The sequence below is a fragment of the Nestor notabilis genome, unplaced genomic scaffold, assembly GCF_000696875.1.
Source record: "Nestor notabilis isolate BGI_N333 unplaced genomic scaffold, ASM69687v1 scaffold2680, whole genome shotgun sequence".
Classification (NCBI taxonomy): Eukaryota; Metazoa; Chordata; class Aves; order Psittaciformes; family Psittacidae; genus Nestor; species Nestor notabilis.
Window position 1 is genome coordinate 55,275 of NW_009912272.1, and position 17,329 is coordinate 72,603.

At 41.4% G+C, this 17,329-nt stretch overlaps 1 protein-coding gene across 1 annotated transcript in view; it reads left to right on the forward strand.

Moving 5' to 3' along the window:
• LOC104408827 (cytosolic phospholipase A2 beta-like) overlaps positions 1 to 15,595 on the forward strand; it is a gene marked incomplete at its 5' end in the record, with an annotated part of 70,550 nt that extends 54,955 nt beyond the window's left edge. The window contains 14 exons of the mRNA XM_010018553.1: positions 395 to 458; positions 887 to 1,014; positions 1,135 to 1,245; positions 2,283 to 2,320; positions 3,170 to 3,305; positions 4,306 to 4,442; positions 4,706 to 4,928; positions 5,512 to 5,629; positions 6,666 to 6,803; positions 7,978 to 8,082; positions 8,667 to 8,852; positions 11,868 to 12,034; positions 12,583 to 12,769; positions 15,348 to 15,595. Coding sequence (XP_010016855.1) covers positions 395 to 458; positions 887 to 1,014; positions 1,135 to 1,245; positions 2,283 to 2,320; positions 3,170 to 3,305; positions 4,306 to 4,442; positions 4,706 to 4,928; positions 5,512 to 5,629; positions 6,666 to 6,803; positions 7,978 to 8,082; positions 8,667 to 8,852; positions 11,868 to 12,034; positions 12,583 to 12,769; positions 15,348 to 15,595 — 1,986 coding nt within the window. The remainder of the gene's footprint in view (positions 1 to 394; positions 459 to 886; positions 1,015 to 1,134; positions 1,246 to 2,282; positions 2,321 to 3,169; positions 3,306 to 4,305; positions 4,443 to 4,705; positions 4,929 to 5,511; positions 5,630 to 6,665; positions 6,804 to 7,977; positions 8,083 to 8,666; positions 8,853 to 11,867; positions 12,035 to 12,582; positions 12,770 to 15,347) is intronic.
• Positions 15,596 to 17,329: the final 1,734 nt, after the last annotated feature.

The following is a 17,329-nucleotide window of genomic DNA, read 5'->3' on the forward strand; positions in this document are numbered from 1 at the left end:
AGATGCCTTGTGGACTAATTACTGCCACCATACACAGAAACTCATCACCAGGTGTTTTCCCCCACTCTTCCTAAATAATTATCAAATAGATGTGTAGCTATTTGGGCAACAGTGTGTTGTACAGTTTCCTGATTTTGGGATAACTTGAATGGGTATAACAACTTCTGGCAATATACCACTGTACAGACAAACTAGTTCTGAAGGAATGTAACTGGATTACTGTCCTGTGTTAATAAGCTCTGAATTTACTCTTGTGCAGCTGGATTGCTTCCAGCACTGTGACTATTTTAGTTGGCTCTGTATTATAGGTAGTGGTTGTCTGCATGACGTTTCACTATTTGCAGCAGATGTGGCATTTTCTATCTTCACACTTTTCCACTCCTGTTTTTTACAGTCTCGTGATGTTTGCTGCTTGGAAGTGCAAGTGGACATCAATGAAAGCAGGAAATACTTGAAAGGTATGATGATTTCTTTGTGAAGTGAGGCCATGACTGTATCAACCCTATCACAGTCATTCAGACCCAGATGGAGGCACTTTAGGATACAGAGATGACTAAGAATGTTTTAAAGACAATAAAAGGTAATGGAGTGAAAGTCCCTGAACTGCCTCCATTCATAATGCTGATCTCTGTGTCTTTTCCTTGAAACTATCAAGTCTGGACACAGTAAACTTTGCTGGTGGAAGTATGAGAGTGCTGACCCTGGGAGCACTCCAGGCTTTGGGGTAAAGGCAGGAGCACCAGTTCCTGTGCTGCAGGTGACTTTCCAGTGTGGCATCTTACAAGGAGTTGACAAAGAGAATGACTCCAGCAGAAAGTCTGCCAACTGTGTTGGCTATTTTGCCTGAACAGGGGTGTTATTCTCTAAACAAATCTGTTTTCCCTAGAGGGTAAAAATCTTGTGCTTACGGTACGTGAATCTCATGAGGGAATACAGAAAACTACGGAAGATACAGATACTTTCTACTTCCATTGTGTGAAGGCTTGGGAGCCAGTTCTTAAAGTCAGACTGCAGGTAATGGAGACTATACAGTACCTTGTTCATACTGCTTACTCTTTTCATTGTCACCAAAACAGTAAAGAAGTGGATTGTTTCTATTCTGTGAATAAAACCCATGTTTTCTGTTCTCTGTAGAAAGTTTCTGATAAGGAAAATGAGGATAGCAATTTAAGTGACACCTTAACAGTACCACTGAAATATCTCCCTGTTGGATATAAAGTGAAAATAACCCTCCCTGTAAGAAATGTAAGTGCTTCACCATTTATATTTTTTTGAGAGTAGAGTAACCGTCAGTATTTAACACCATAACTTTTAAAGAAAAGAATGAATTCCTAAGTCTGAATGAGAATTTTGAGTGAATACGAGTTTTCTCTGGAAAAAAAAAGGCTAGTTTTCTAGTGAAATACCAATTTTCTTTCAATAAAATCCATAATTGGGAATTCATCCTGGTCAGTTTTAGATGCGTCAGACCAACCTCTGCTGTCCTTACACAGTTAAAGATGAGTATTCAGTACTTCTAGAAAGGCTTTGCAAGGCCCCAATGCTCTTTGTCAAGTCTGGATGAGTAGCTAAATCTATATACCTACATTTTAGATGGCTGAAGTTAGGTGAGTTCAATCTTACCCTCAGAGAACAATTTGAGTCACAGAATGATTTAGGTTGGATGGGACCTTAACGATCATCTAGTCCAACCCCCTGCTGTTACGTTCTTCTATGTGTACAGTCATAATCATAACTGGTGGAGAGATACAACTCTTAAGATGCTTTAAAAGCAGTAGTAATGCTGCTGTGTGGCCAGATGAATCTGTTAACAATAGCCAGACATCCTTTCCCAGACCTTGCAGCAAATGAGAAGGGAGGGTGAATGTTTTGCCACTGGTGATGCCCCACTTCTCTGTTCGGACTCTTTTTACCTCCAGTAGCTTTTTGGAAGGATGTAGTGACTTGTGTTTCCTCTTCTATCACTGTCTTTTATCTGGCTGCTGTTCTTCATCCTGAAGGGTGGCAATGTGATACTGCTGCTGGGTTAGGAGGTATATTCACAGTGAGGAGGAAATCCTGTTATCAGCCAGCTCATCTAGCCACATTGACTCCTCCTGTCTCTTTTGCTTCTCTGTAGAATACTTCTGGTGTTTAGTTGCTTTCCTTCTCTTTCCCACGATAGGTTTCCGAAGAACTTTATGCAGCATGGTAGTGATAGGACATTCCGGGGGCATTTCCTACTCAAAGTCTGGATTTCAGAACTTCTCTTTATTCCAGTCATAAAAATTTTTTCTTTCCAGAATGTGCCACTGTATTTGTACCTCCAACTAAATGATTGGTAAGAGGACTGTTTTTTTTCTCTTTGAACTATGACTTCTAGAACAGAGTATCCTTTACTTAGATACAAGGAATGCGCATGACTAGGGGCAAACTATAATGATAGTTAAGTCACCATTAAAGAGTCATCACAACAGATCATAGTTAAGTGTCCTTGAGGCAAAAGAGACACACCAAGATGCAAAAAAACCCCACTAACCTGTGAGAATTTCAAACAGCGAGGAACTTAGTCACTGAGTGTCCTTTGCATCAAAGAACCAAAGACTAAGATTGGAGGCTTCTTCAAAAGGGACATAGAAGCAGGAAGGCGAAGGGAAAAAGGAATTTGAAGTAAGCAAAACATCCAGAGCCTATACCTTACTCCAATCACACAGGTGTTCTTGAGCAAAGAGGTGTGTGGCTCCGGTGATACCAGTAGAAAGAAGCCCAGGCTAGAGAAGATGAAAAGTTACAGTGTAAAATAATGAGACTGACAACAAATAAACCAAAATAATTTGAATATATTTTTCATTGTACTTTTTCTGTATAAATCTGTGGTACAAATCCCCAGGAAAGACCTTGTTATGTTCAAGTCACCCTTTGCTTAGAAATTATGTGAAACAGAAATAGAAAGGATCCAGCTTATAAAGGCAGAAAGAAGCCTTTCTTTTTTCATATTTGCTGTCCTTTGCTGTCACTAAAACAGAGACCGTGTAGAAGCAAAGCAATTGATTTCTTTGAAACTGGAAGATGTATTTCTGTCTCTAAATCTGAACGGTGAATAAGGGGTTTTTATGATTTTTACCAGACTGCAGTTGTTGAAAATAGATCCATACACATTTTAAACACCAATCCTGTGCCTCTCTTTCAGCACAGAAAAACTGGATGTGCGCTTAGGCTATGATTTGTGCCGAGAAGAGCAAGAATTCCTGCTAAAAAGAAAAAGAGTGGTTGCCAGTGCCCTGAAAAGGGTCCTTCATCTGGGAAGAGATCTACATGGACATGAGGTCTGTGAGTGGGAATCCAAGCATGGGGTGTGGGTCTGTTCAAGTAGGATTGGCACAACTCCCCACAGAAAACATGGGTTTTATTCACAGTTTTTGCATGTTGATGACAACCCCACTGATGTGAATGGCAGCAGAACAGAAGGTCTCAGTGTGCCATACCCCATATTCATCTAAAATTTCAGCTCAGCTATTCATGCCTCCATTCTTCTCAATAGGTCACATTCCCAAGGATATAATACCACTCTTCAAAGCCAGAGCTTCCAACAGTGTGATGCAGTGGGTCAGCAAGATATGAGGTGTTGGTACAGCGTGTTACTTGAAATAACATTTCAAATATGTTTTTGAAAATGTCAAATATTTCAAATAATATTTCAAAGCATTTGAAATTCACCTCATATAGATATTTATTAAATCATTGTAATGTCCCTTCTTTAGGCTTACCTTTTACTTCATTTTCAGAGCACTTTTCTCAAAAAGTCAAAATTCTTTAGGGTAGAGAAAGAACATTTTATAACAAACTCCAGCTGAAATATCTTGTTGCCAAGATCCAGGCGAATTATTAAGTGAACATTATTTTCTTGCTGGAATGATATTTGTTAAATAGATGTTCTCCAAAGAATCATTTTGTTTACTTGAGATACTTTTTTCTGGACTTCAATCCATTCTTAATTACATTTATTTAAATTTTTGTTATTTATAATAAAATTATATCGTGATCTGTTATCAATCATTGCAATTCCAATTATAAAGAAGAAGGGGAGGAAGGAAAATTAAAATCACTGCATACTCAAAATCATCCAAACTCATCCAAGCTTTGGGGTTAAGGGAACCCACTGAGTGTCTGGAGGTTAATTTAAAGGTACTGGTAAAGGGCAGCCTAATGTTGGTTTAATTTCATTGTCCTCCAAAGAAGTCTCCCGAGGAAATTAAAAGAGCTGTAATTAGGCTTGTCCAAGTAGGGAAATGAGTAACTTTTTGAAGATAATTATGTTTTGAACAGGTCCCAGTAATAGCTGTTATGGCAACAGGCGGAGGCCTCAGAGCAATGTCAGCTATGTTTGGCCACCTCTTAGCTCTCCAGAAGCTAGATCTGTTGGACTGTGTTACCTACGTTACTGGGGCTTCTGGCTCGACATGGTGCGTATAGCAAATGAGATTTGTATTTGGAATGACTCTCAGACTACATTTCTACACAGTGAGAGACACGCATCCCTTTCAAAGTCTTACATTGTTAACAAGTGAACCTAAGTCCCTGATAAAGCTACTACTGTTGGGTCTCAATCATAACTTCAGTTTAGGCTTGTCAGTTCTCTTCTTCAATGAAAGTGGTTGGGTTGATAAAGTAATTTTCCAGAACTATCCAGATACATGGATTATTTTCTCACATTTCTGTTCTTTAGGACCCTAGCAGACCTGTATGAACATGCTGATTGGTCACAGAAGTCTCTAGAGGGGCCGCTTAAGGCAGTAAAAGAACAAGTGACAAAATGCAAGTTCAACCTTATGTCTATAGAGCATCTGAAGTATTATCACAAGGAACTTGCTGAAAGAGCAAAAGCAGGACATGTGTCATCTTTCACAACTCTGTGGTCCCTTGTTCAGGAAATGTTCTTACATGAACGGGTATGTGCATGGTCCTGCCGCGCATTTGGGAAATATCCGCTGATTTTCTTTAGAGCTTTACATTTTGAGGGCATGATGTAATGTGTGGAACAAATCTAAAGTGAATCCCAATGTGATTTGTAAACAATGACAGAGGATCTCGTAGTCAGGATTTTCCAGGGTATCTAACGGTTTGAAGGTGCCTCTGTGCAAAGGGTGCCCAAGAGCTGGCAGCTTCAGTAGGAAAACTTGCAGAAATAACTGAGCAATCCCACCCTGAAAAGTTAGGTCTTCTGAAGTCTGTTTCTATTTGGACACTTAAGAGCTAGAGTAATCTGTCCCCATGTTAGTGTCAGCCTTAGGAAAGATCTGGGGGACGAAGGCAATCAAGGCACTTTGATGTTAATGAAGAGGATCAAAAAAGCAACCAGGAAGGAAAGTGCAGGAACATGAAAGAAGAGGTCTCCTATAAAAGTGTGACTCACAGATTCCTCTGGGTTTTAAAACATTTATTATCTCTCTAGACTCAGATAGATCATGTCTATGGTTTTTGCCTTATGCTCTTCCAGAGGTCTACTGTGATTTTTTTTATCTCTTTGATTAGCCAAGAAAGTACAAACTCACAGACCAGCGCAAGGCATTGGAGCATGGACAAAACCCATTGCCTTTCTATTCAGTCCTCAATGTGAAAGAGGAAAAGTTCAGTACCTTCAGATTTAGAGGTAAGTATTCCTGAGTTTCTTCTGGTTCTAAGGGACAAAGGAGAATTTGGAGGAAGGGGTTGTGTGTGTGTAGAATAAAAGGGGAATACATCTGTTGTTTGCCCTGGCTTGGGATTCATCTTTAAATAAAATGTCTTTTTTGCAAACTGCTGGATGTTGATTTGAAAGAGCAGATCTGCTGTATGACATCCTCAGGCACAAACAGGGCATTTCTGAAGAGGTCTAGTTTTGCCATAGGCATTGTGAGTGAGTGTGAGCAAATCATGCAATGTTTTTCTGCCTCAGATCCACACCTATAAGATGGGTTTGATTGTTCCTTAGTTTTCAGAGGTGCTGTGAAATATAATTGTCACTGCCCTAAATATTACACTGATGAAAGTATGAAAATGGAGTGGAGTATGATTCCTATAATGGGTGTGATATGACACCCATTGAATGTACACAGGCGACATTCAACAAAAGATATTAAAATGAGCAGATACTGGAAAGAAAAAAAACAGGTAGTACTTACATTTGGTTTGGTTTATAGCTACTGTTCTACTGCAATACCTGAACAAGACAGCATGAGTCATGAAAATGCATGGCCATGCCCACACTGATACTTTCTAGTTTGGAGCTGATGTGTCTTCAGGCTGCTTCACTATATCTATCATGTAGGCTGACAGGTCTGGGTTAGTAGAGCTTTAATACCAGTCATTCCTTGTAGGCTGGAACACACTTGCATGTTGTACATTTGATGCTCTTCATTTAGAGATGCAAGTGGGATCCCAGAATCTTTATATAGGAATATATATCTAAGCTTTTGAAGCTAATGTTAGACTCATTCTGAGGTGAAAAAGCTAGTTCCTTTTGTATGCAAATTATCTCTCAGTTTTGTATGAAACTAAACAGTGTATTTTGCAATATAAAGCTACTGAGACAAGAGCTGCTGAGACAAGCAAGATCTATGGAGCCCATGGATAGCTTTATCTACAGGGGAAGGTTTGTTTTCTCACTTTTATTACCTTAAACATGCTGTGTGTCAATTCTTTTGTAGAGTGGGCAGAGTTCTCTCCTTATGAGGTGGCCATACCAAAATATGGAGCCTCCATTCCTTCAGAATACTTCGACAGTGAATTCTTCATGGGAAGGCGAGTGAAGAAGCTGCCAGAATCTCGGATCTGCTATCTGGAAGGTGACCTAGTAGTGCAGTATAGTTAATCATAAGATGGTAAAAAGAGTGGTACTAGCTAGCCACTGGTCTGTGTACAACACTCCTTGCCAGCAAGTCTTCACTAGGTCTTGATTCAAGGGTCTTTTTATCCCTTTTGCACAATTCTGCTTGTTGTAAAGCTTCTTTCCTCCTGTCCTCCCTTTTAACCTGGGCAGGTTTGAGAAAGTTGCAGCATGGTTCCCCTTCCCATTTTCTGAACCAAACAAGAAGGTGGAGAAGGCAAGTTGAGGAAATAATAAGCCTTTCTTCCCTGAGCAGTCACCAACTGTTCAACTTCATTTCTAGACGATGCATTGCTGGGGTAGAATTCAAAGGAACTGAAAATAAAATGTAACTCATGTAGAGCAACCCACAAAGGTGAGAACCATGAGAGCTTTGTGGGTTGAGAATGGTGTCACTAATCTTCCCTAACCGTAAGGCTGAAAAAAGTCCTTTTAACCTCCAACAACTGCTTTGACTAGCTGTTCTGCCTGTAAAGGTGAAGAAAAGGAGAAAAGTCAGAGGAATCCATCTGCCCAGGCAGATTTTAAATCCTTGTCAGAAATTTAGCTTTTGAAACCAAAAATAAGGATCCAGTAGAGACAAAAACTATATTTTTCTCACTGTGAAGACTGCTGAGATTGTATTTGTTTCTCATGTGAGTATCTGGCATGGGGCTTAACGACAGAGGATAGATCTTTCTTTTCCAAAAGCAAATTTATATGTGGAGCCAATTCTATTTTGATCCTGGACCAGCTGAACTCTACAGAAACAAAACATGACTTAAAGGAAAAAATGGGTCTTAGATCAATTTAAAGAAGAAATCTGTTTAAGGAGGGCTTTATGCTTATATGTCTTCTCCACACTTTTACAGCCTGCTTTCTTCCACGAGTGCACAGTTAACACTCTGAAACATCGTTTGGGTGGTTGATACCTCTTATTTTGTTACTCTGTACTATGCAGTGGATTGTCTGTGTCATAACAGGGTCACTTCATGTGAGCCAATAATATGTAGTTTGTATCTAATAATATGGATATAATAATAAAATGGATAACAATAATCTAATATGGATATAATAATCTAATAATATGGATATAATAGTCAGTAGTTAACGTGTAGTGGTGCAATATTTTTCCCATGTGGTTTGACTTGCAGGTCTTTGGACAAATATCTTTACTAGGAATTTGCTGGATGGCTTGTACTGGTCCTCAAATTCAAATGAATTCTGGGAACGATGGGCCAAAGATATGGTAGATATAGGTAAGACAGAGTTTCAAAATCAGTATTTGTTTTTGACCAGATAGATAGTGTTTTCTATTCAGGGGAGGATTAAAAAAGATACACTATTGCTGCTGTTTGTGAATAATCTCTCACGTGTTCTCCCTAAACTGCTGCATGTTGTGTTGCCTCTCTGTGGATCTTCCAGCATGATTTTCAACTGTATCAGAATAATCACTATGTGATGGTTTTTATTACTTTGTGTTATTTTATTTTATACCCATACTTCATGCTATTTACAAATGTTTTTCACTTAGAATTTGCTTATGGTCTACTAAGTGACTCCTCCATGAGTGCAAATGAGAAGGCTGGCTTTTACTTGTAGGCAAAAGTACAAAGCCAGTGTGTCATTTGAAAGAGTGAAAGACAAAAGCTGTGCTTGCTTTGAACCAAACCAGGTATCTCTTTGTTTAAAAGGGATTGGTCATTTGCATTTGTTCTCAAACAAACTGCAGGAAACAGGGAGGGGAGAGACCCACAGGCAGACGACAGGGGCAGTAGCTGGTAAAGGGGCCTGGCGGAACAGATTGGGATGTTTTTTTCTCACAGTTCCTTCTCTATTCCAGAAAAACATTCCCCTGAGGAAGATATCACTGTCATCGAGCCTCCTTCTTGCTTGTCAGGGAAGCTGTATGAGATGTTTCAGGACATTATGACCAAGCGACCACTTCTGGGAAAGTCTCATAACTTCCTGAGAGGCTTTGAATTTCATAAGGATTATATACACCAGAAAAAGTTTATTGAATGGAAAGGTAACTGCAACAAAGAGTTAGCTGCAGTGTGCAGGTAACATCTCAGATTTTTCTTTTCTTTTCTTTAGATTTTGGAAATCTCACATTTAGAGATATTTTCTCAGGGTTTGGAAATCTGCTGAGGTGGAACTATGTTCATGGTGTCTGTTTTTTAGGGTAACAGGTTAAAATGAACTACTCTATGGCCACTCTTTCACCTCCTGAAGATGTCTGTAATTTGTGTCAAAGCATGCTCTTCTACAGGAAGTTTGTCACTGCTTAGATGCAGTAGTCAAAGGACTCAGAAAGGGTAGAGCTTTTTGAGGTCAAGAAACAAAGGTACTTTGGAAGCATAAAATAGCAGGTTATTATGTGGATCTTAAGAAGGAAAGGACTGGTTGCAAGCATGTGGTTGCCCATATATGTGGTATTACTGCTGGGTGGTTTATCCATCCAGACGCCTCTCTAGTTCTTCAGAAACAGAAGTACCAAGATCCAACAACAGCAAGTTAAAGCCATGTAGGTTTAGACTGTATATATTAAACCAACAGAATGCATAGACTTGATGTATAAATGAAACAGCAATTTCCTATGGCCTGTGTTCTGTGGGCAGGCAAAGTAAACAGTCATGACAGTTTTACCTCAGAATCTATGGAACAATCTATGAAATGATAGCAAGGTGATGGAGCTGAGGCTTTGTGCGTCAGAAACCTCCCTGTAATCCCAGCATTCCCATTTATTCCATGAGCAGGTAGCAGTGTGGGAGGACTCCCCTAGATTAACATTATCAAGGTGCGTTCTCTGCCTCCGAGTCCTTCTCTTTGGTAACCTGTGTTTTCTCTCCTCCGTTTCATGCAAGTTTCATGCAAGTTACAACACCTTTTGCCCCTGGCTGCCACTGCTACATGGTTGGCTGACAATGGCAAGAGATGGTGGAGCTTTCCTGTAGGTGAAGGCAGAGCTTGCAGTGTGCTAAGTGCTTCTAAAAAGTTCAGTAAGCAAAAAGTCCATGTTCTAAAGAGTCTGCTTTAAGAAAACAAGTGAGAGGAGAAAGCAAGTAGCATAAGAAGGGTGGGTGAGAGAAGGAGCAAGGGAGTATCTTATGAAGGTGGAGGGAGGATAAAATTAACAGTCAGTAAATGTTTAAAAAATCATTTTATTTACTGTTTTTGACTTGCAATTTTGTAAAGGCAAATGGGTAGAAGCAGATTTCAAGGAGGATTTGGAGGAAGAGAGCATAGGGATGCTAAAACCTACTTCAGGTTAGATATTCTACAAGTAGAGTAAAATAGGTGAAAAGCATGAAGTCTGGAGTGGGAAAAGGGAAACTGAAAGTCTGGAGTAGGAAAAATCAGCAGATTTTGTATTGTCTTTTGACTGCCTGCATCAGACAGAGCTAAAACCAAGTATGGGTCTCTAGGAGCAGGAGATGACAGCTCAGTGAATAGAAATTATGATCTCATGTTAGGTGAAGTCTCCAGAATACAGCTGTGCTTTAAAGCTTGCCCGCAGCTCAGGTTATCTGACACATCAAAACAAGGCTTTAGATACCATGTGAAAAGGCTGTTTTTCATGGTGAGAAATTTGAGAACTCACAGCCTGGAATTAGTGTAATGCATTTACAGGAGGGTTCTTGCTTTCAAGGGAATTCCGACTTATTTAAAGTCCCTTTTTGGGTGTGGGGTGGAAGAAGAGGCTTTCCCAAGGAACTGTCTACTTCTAACTCATATACCCAGACATGAGGAAATGCCGTACAATTCTATCTCCATGATAAGAAAACGGGGGTAGCGGAATTTCAACTAAAACTATTCACCAAGCCAAGTAAAAGTGCAAAATACTCTCTGTTTCTTCTGTGAGGGACTGCAAGCAAATGTCTCTCATTACAGCAGAATCTGTGAATTCCCAGCCGCCATGAATGCTAAAATAAGCAAATACTTTTGTGAAGACCTGACAGTGGGGGAATGGAAAAAATATGAGTTATTACTTCAAGCTGCCGTCAAACATTCCAGACCCTGGAACAAGAGTTATTCTGCATGGTTTAAATCAACACGAATGAGACCAAGGAAGCAGAGAGATCAAAAAGAGTGAAATGTGGGAACTTACCTGCAGTATTTCTGTGATGTGATCAAGTTTCTTCAAATATCTAAGCACAAATGATTTAAGGCTTAAAGGGTCTGCTCTGGGCTCTGATACCTCGTTTTGTGAACTTAAGGAACACTTTTAAACCACTATTTTGATATTTAAAACCATGGCAAAATGTTCCACCTTCCATGGGACTAGAAATGGTACCGGGGGAACAGTAGTGGACTTGGTGTCTACAAGGCAGGCTGGTGGGGTTGCTAGCAGAAGAATAGAAGTCCGGCTATCAGAAACTGGCTTTAGATCTTAACTTACCAGTTGGTATAATCCCCTTTTGTCTCCCTTTGGTGTTAATGTGAGGTTTAATTAACTCAAGCAATATTTTAAGCTGTTGGTGGCGGATGCTGTGAGCATGATGTGGTATGTTTTTGCAGCATGGCTAGGACAATTTATATGATAGCAGGTTGAAGTCAGATATTTCACCCTGGGAGAGGAGTCTAACCCTGAGAATGCAAAAGCAAAAGAAGAGCAATGCGAAGTGTAGTGATATACTGCGTCTGTGAGACCTGTTGCTGCATTGTGAATCTGTTTGTGTTGTTTGCATTGTTTTTCCCAGTTCTTAGGGGAAAAAAGTAAAATCGGCCAGATTCTGTGTTCTGTGAGAAATCGCTCCCCAGAGCAGCGGTGAGGCCAGCGGAGCCTGTGTCTCACCTGCGTGCCTGGCTGCCTCACAGCCTGCCTCTGTGAGTGTGCTGGGGGAGTGTGGTAACAGGCCAGATGTGCTCAGACGTGCAGTTTGGAGGGCGTGCTCCTGGGGCCACGGTTGTGGGCTCGCCTTATGGAGGGAGGTGAGCCTGGTCGTGAGGGCAACCAAGGGGCTGCCCTTAGCGCAGACGGATTTATTGACTCCTCCTTTCCTACTGATGCACCACTAACTGTATCAAACATGTTTTTCAGACTCTGTGCTGGATGCTTTCCCTAACAACCTGACACCGCTGCAGAAATATCTTTGCCTGATAGATGTTGGCTATTTCATCAACACCAGTGGTGCAGCGCTTTTCAAGCCAGAGAGGAATGTAGATGTCATTATCTCACTTGATTATGGCTTGGGGAATGTGTTCAAGGTGAGAAGAGTAACATGCTTTGTTCCTTGCAGTCCTGGTAAAGCTCTTTGTGTGTTATGAAGACTTTTAGAAAGTGGCTCTCTAGATCTTGATCATATAGTCAAGAGCAAAACAGTCACCATATCTTGGAGGAGGAAAGAAACTTCCTTCAAGACTAGAACTATAGACACTATTAGGCTCTTTCCTCTGTAGTGGATTGCAGCGTATCCTCCCTAGCATCCTCAGGGAATGCTGTAACGATTGGTTGATGGACATATGACCTTGATCGCTGTTGGTCTGTCCACATGACAAACTCTAAGCATGGCTTTTGGTCATTCCCTCTAGCTGTAAAAAGCATTACAGGGTGATAAGAAGCATCTTCTGACATGTGGTGAGTGGTGGCAGAATGTAAGGTTATACTGTGGCTACTTTCATTACATTACTGTGTCTACACGTTCATCACAGAGGGATTTTAGGGACTGAATTAAGTTACCATAGTACTTCTATAATACCTCAGTAAACCTGATTCTTAGTGTTATCTTTAAGGCAATGACATTCTGTGTCCACAGCAATTAGAGATGACTTACAAATATTGCAAGATACAAAAAATCCCATTCCCCAAGGTGGAGATAAGTAAAGAAGAAGAGATGAACCCAAAGGAATGTTATGTGTTTTCGGATGCAGAGGACCCCAGAGCACCCATAGTAATCCATTTCCCCCTGGTGAATGACACCTTTAAGGAATTCAAGGAGCCTGGTAAGTTTAGTCATCAAACTTATACTTTCTAGTTGAGTTTGGGCCATTTGTCTTTCCATGGCATGGATCTTAGTTGTCCTTTATAGCAGTAATTCTAAGAGGGGGCACTGCATTTGTGTGAGTGAGACCATTCAGTCTCCTCCCCATCATGATCATGCGAGTGTATTTACCTGTTCCATTGGACCATGAAGGAGCACGCACATTCATCTGTCAGGACAGGCTTTGGTTACTACATTCAGCTCAAAGTACATGAGTTTCCACCATGCAGAGGAGGAGGTGTCAACTCGTCCTGTTAGCCTAGTCATGTTAATCTTCCCACCACAACTGGATTATGTTCCCCATTCACAGAATGAAACGGTATCTCTCATCTGGTAAACCATGATGCAACAAAGATAGATTGAGTCAGGTCCATGTCTCCACTGATAAGCCTCTACACACTGCTCAAGAGGCAGGTTAGCAAACCACAGCAGGCTCTGTGATGTTGAGTGAGGCAGAGGACAGAACAGGCTTTAAGCCTCAAGTCACACTACAAGGCATACTGGTGAAGGCAGCACTTGCACTGGTAAGATGTTGGGGGAAAGGTAGGGCTGGAATTCCTCCTCAGTCTAGAAGAGACTGGGAACATCTGACAACTGCTTCTTCCCTCACTCTCCCCCTCTCGACTTAAGACCTAGCAGTAAGCAAGCAGGCTGGGCACTAGTTGCTTCTCCCACACTCTCATGCAGTTGGGTCAGTTCTGTGTGGAGGTCCAGCAGGCCCTGGGTGGGAGCGTTTGCCCTCAGATGTTGTCTTTGCATGCAGGCATGAAGCAGCAAAGGCCGTGTTAGAACAAGAGAACGTCAGCATAGACTAGGTTTTCCAACAGCTTGTGGGATACTCTGCAAAAATCAAACAAACAGTATCTTCTTGTTGCTTCTGCTGTCTGACTTCCTTAACCTGAGACCTTTCATCGTGCTAGAGCTCTTACAGCAACATACCTGGAAGTATATCTCACATACCACCTTTTGAGTTACCAGGCCATGGGGAACTTCTGCTTTCCCTTGCTCAACACACCAGACAGAGCATTCACTCTTCTTCCAGCTTTATATCGTGGTACTAGGTGGGATCACTGCAAAATGGATGTCTCTGAGGGAAAATTTGGGGAAGGTTGTTAACAGGAAAGCAGATTAAGTAAAGCTCCTTTTCTGCTATGAAGTTCACCAATGCTCAGAGACGACGTGCAGTGAGAGATACACCAATAAAATCACATTTAGAAACTGTGGATGACCAGAGGAGGTACTCAGTAGAGGGAACTAGGCTTGTTCAGTAGAGGCTGGAGATGGTCCAAATGGCAATAACGCAGTGAGATACGTCCATTGAGCAGTGACTAGCAGGTAAAAAGGGTGTTTTACATTGTCTCTGAATGAAAGATAGATGAGATTATGTAGAGCAAAGCAGCTGCTGCAGCTTCTGAGTGCTCCAGGCCCAAATTCATGAGCTGTGACACTCACCTGCATGTCTCTGAGCAGCTACTGATTCATCAGTCAAGCTGACAGCCTGCAGCTGATGTGGGTGGTTTGGGAGGGAGGTCCTTGGCAACCTGCTTGTGTGGATTTCAAGTTTAACAGTGGAGCTTTTCATTTCTAGATGGCTGAGAGACACCTTGTGGAATGTGGGTACTTATTTATCTTGCTTTTAACTGTTTAAACTCTAGAAAACAGAATCAGCTTGTGAAGTGCCCATTCACAATGCAATTATAGATTGTGATTTTGTGTGCTTGAGGCAGATGCAGCTGTATCTGGATGTGGATAGCACAGACAATACTCTGAATATTGGGAGGCTCAATGAAAGCAGACCTTGGGCATTTGTAATACAGCAACTTCTAGTGACAGCCTGTGCCCAGCATCCTCAGATCACACTGTCCAGAAAGTACTAGGTTAGACTAAAACCTGCTACGTCTCAAGCAAAATTAATGTGTCATTTTCGTGCAGTTCTGGTAGACATCATAAGGAATATCTCAGCAACCTGTTTGCAGCCTTGCTGACAGTTATTCACAAGACATTTGTGATTTGGGCATATTTGCTTCAGACTGCAAAGAGACAAAGTGCAACTCTAAACATTTTGTAGAAGCATAAATCAGACTGAAGTCCCTGGTGGATGTAATTAGGGTGTCTTTTTAAGTAAAAAGATTGACCTAACAGAGGGAGTGGATATTGGCAATATCCAACGTGTATTCCAGGTGTGTGGATTGTCTGAGAGTCAGAATTACGGGGTTTGGGAAAGGATCTGGACCCTGGGGCACACTGCCCAGGAATGACTGTCTGGGAATGACTGTCTGCAGGGGCAGGACAAGGGGGAAGGTAACGATTCCTGCCAGCCCGGCTGAGGGATTTCCAGGTCTGAGCTTTAGCAGGAGGGGCAAGGAAGAGCAGCTGAAAAAGCTGACCAGGAATGGCTCTTCCTAGCTGTGAAGAACTGCAGTCTTTCCTGGAGGCTGTTTTTAACAGCAAGTCCTGTCAAGTAGATCAGTGCCCCCAAACACCATGTGTTTTGTGCTCCAGATTCAGCTCACTCTGGTGGCTTTTGTCTTTCTCTGTAGGTTTAAAGCGCTCGGTCTCGGAGATGGAAGAAGGCAAAGTGAATCTGGAGAACAGCTGCTCACCCTATTACCTCATTAGGCTAATCTACTCCTCTGAAAACTTTGACAAGCTTGTGAACCTGAGCACATACAACATCCTCAATAACAAAGACCTGCTCCTCCAGACAATCCGGAGTGCTGTAGAACGGAGGAGAACAAGCAGCAGGACTTGGAATCTCCCCAGCTACTCTAGAGCTGGATACCGCTAAGCTGGGTTTTTGCACTGTTCCCCACTGAAAGCTACAACAGTCACATTACAACATATCACAGTCACCTTATAACATGTCACAGTCACATTACAACACATCACAGTGTTCATTATTTGCAAGAAACTGGGGAAATGTATACATTTCTCATCTTGCCTTGTTCAAGTTCCTGGCTTTCAAAAGGGTTTATTTAGTCTCCTTCCCCCAAGCTTTCAGACCACAAAAGCTTCACGCTCTGGTCTTACTTGTTAAGAATTAGGGTCCTGGTTAGCAGAGGCCTTCCAGAGGATCTCCCTGATACTATAGAATATGGTGGTGGTGATAGTGGTAGTTCTTTGTATGAGCCTGTCACCTCAATTCTGAGCCTATTGTCGGTGTCTTTTCAATGCTTGGTTACAAAGCAAGTCCTGGCCATTTGCATTCAGTGATGTCCAGATTTTCAGACAGGCTGAGCAACTAGAATTTGCACTGAATTGGTGGGCTCAGCTTTGAAATCAGGCCAAAGAGAGTCATATGTATCTGTGAACAACGGCCAAATTGCAACGTGGGCAATTGCATTCTGTCTGGCCAATTCCCTTTGCTGATTGAGAAATTATTCCTTTTTTCCATTCCCCTGCAAGAGCTTGGCACAGAAACGCTGCTCCAGACTGCCATGAGGGGGGCAGGTACATTTCAAGGAGAGAGGACATGAGCTGCAGAGAGTGTGTATGGGTCTTCTGAGCGTTGGCTGGAGGGAAAATTCCACACAAGGCATGAGTGATTATATTGATTTATATGCATTAAAATGTCAAAAGCCTGAAACAAGCTTTTATTACCAGAAATTCAAGGGGGATAATTACCATAGGCTCAAATACAGTTAATTTAATAAGTCATAAGCTAGTGCTCCTTATGTATGTAAACTAAATGTAGGACAGCATAACTCACAGAGTGCATAGCCGTTGTATCTTCACACCAAGAAGATTTTTTCCCTTTACAGTCTTCTATCCCTAACATCATAGGCAAGGTATTTTTAATAGGTGCTACACTAAAATAGAGCACAAATAAGAAAAAGGAAATTCTTTATCACACCTTCTTGCTGGAGGAAAGTGTTTGGAAAAATGATGCCTGGTTTTCATTTGCTTTGGAGCGCAATGAGAGACTTTGCATTGAACTAGGAGCCTGGAACATCTTAATAGCCCTCCAGAATCTGAAAGGGTAGGATGCTGAGCAGCGTGAAACAGAGCTCCACAGAAGTCAGAGAAGTTTCCAGACTTCCTAGCACTTAAGGATTTGGACCTGCTTCTTGCTTATTTAATTCAAACACAGCATACTCATTGGGATCTCGAAGGAAAATCTTATACATTTCTTCTCTGTTGGAAATTTACTTGATATCTAGAATTGGTTTTACTTGAAATCCCAAATTAGACAAAGAAAGAGAAATAGGGCTCTGCCTTTTTGGTATATGCAGATAGTATTCAAGCTCAGGGAGAGAGCATTTACAAAAGACTTCATTGCCCTATATCTACTAAATGCTACTTCTGCTGCAAGCAATGTCAATGAATATGCCTCAAGCAAGATTCCTTGTACAATGTACTGAGCTAAGGAATACTATGCAAAACCTGAGGAGTCTGAAGAGCTGCAATGCAACTGTACAACTGAATTCAGGCCATAAGAAGATAAGAACTAATTGGATATTGTCTCAAGAAAAAGCAGCCATTTTGAGTTGAAAGATGAGAAGACAGCAGGCAGTTACCTCAG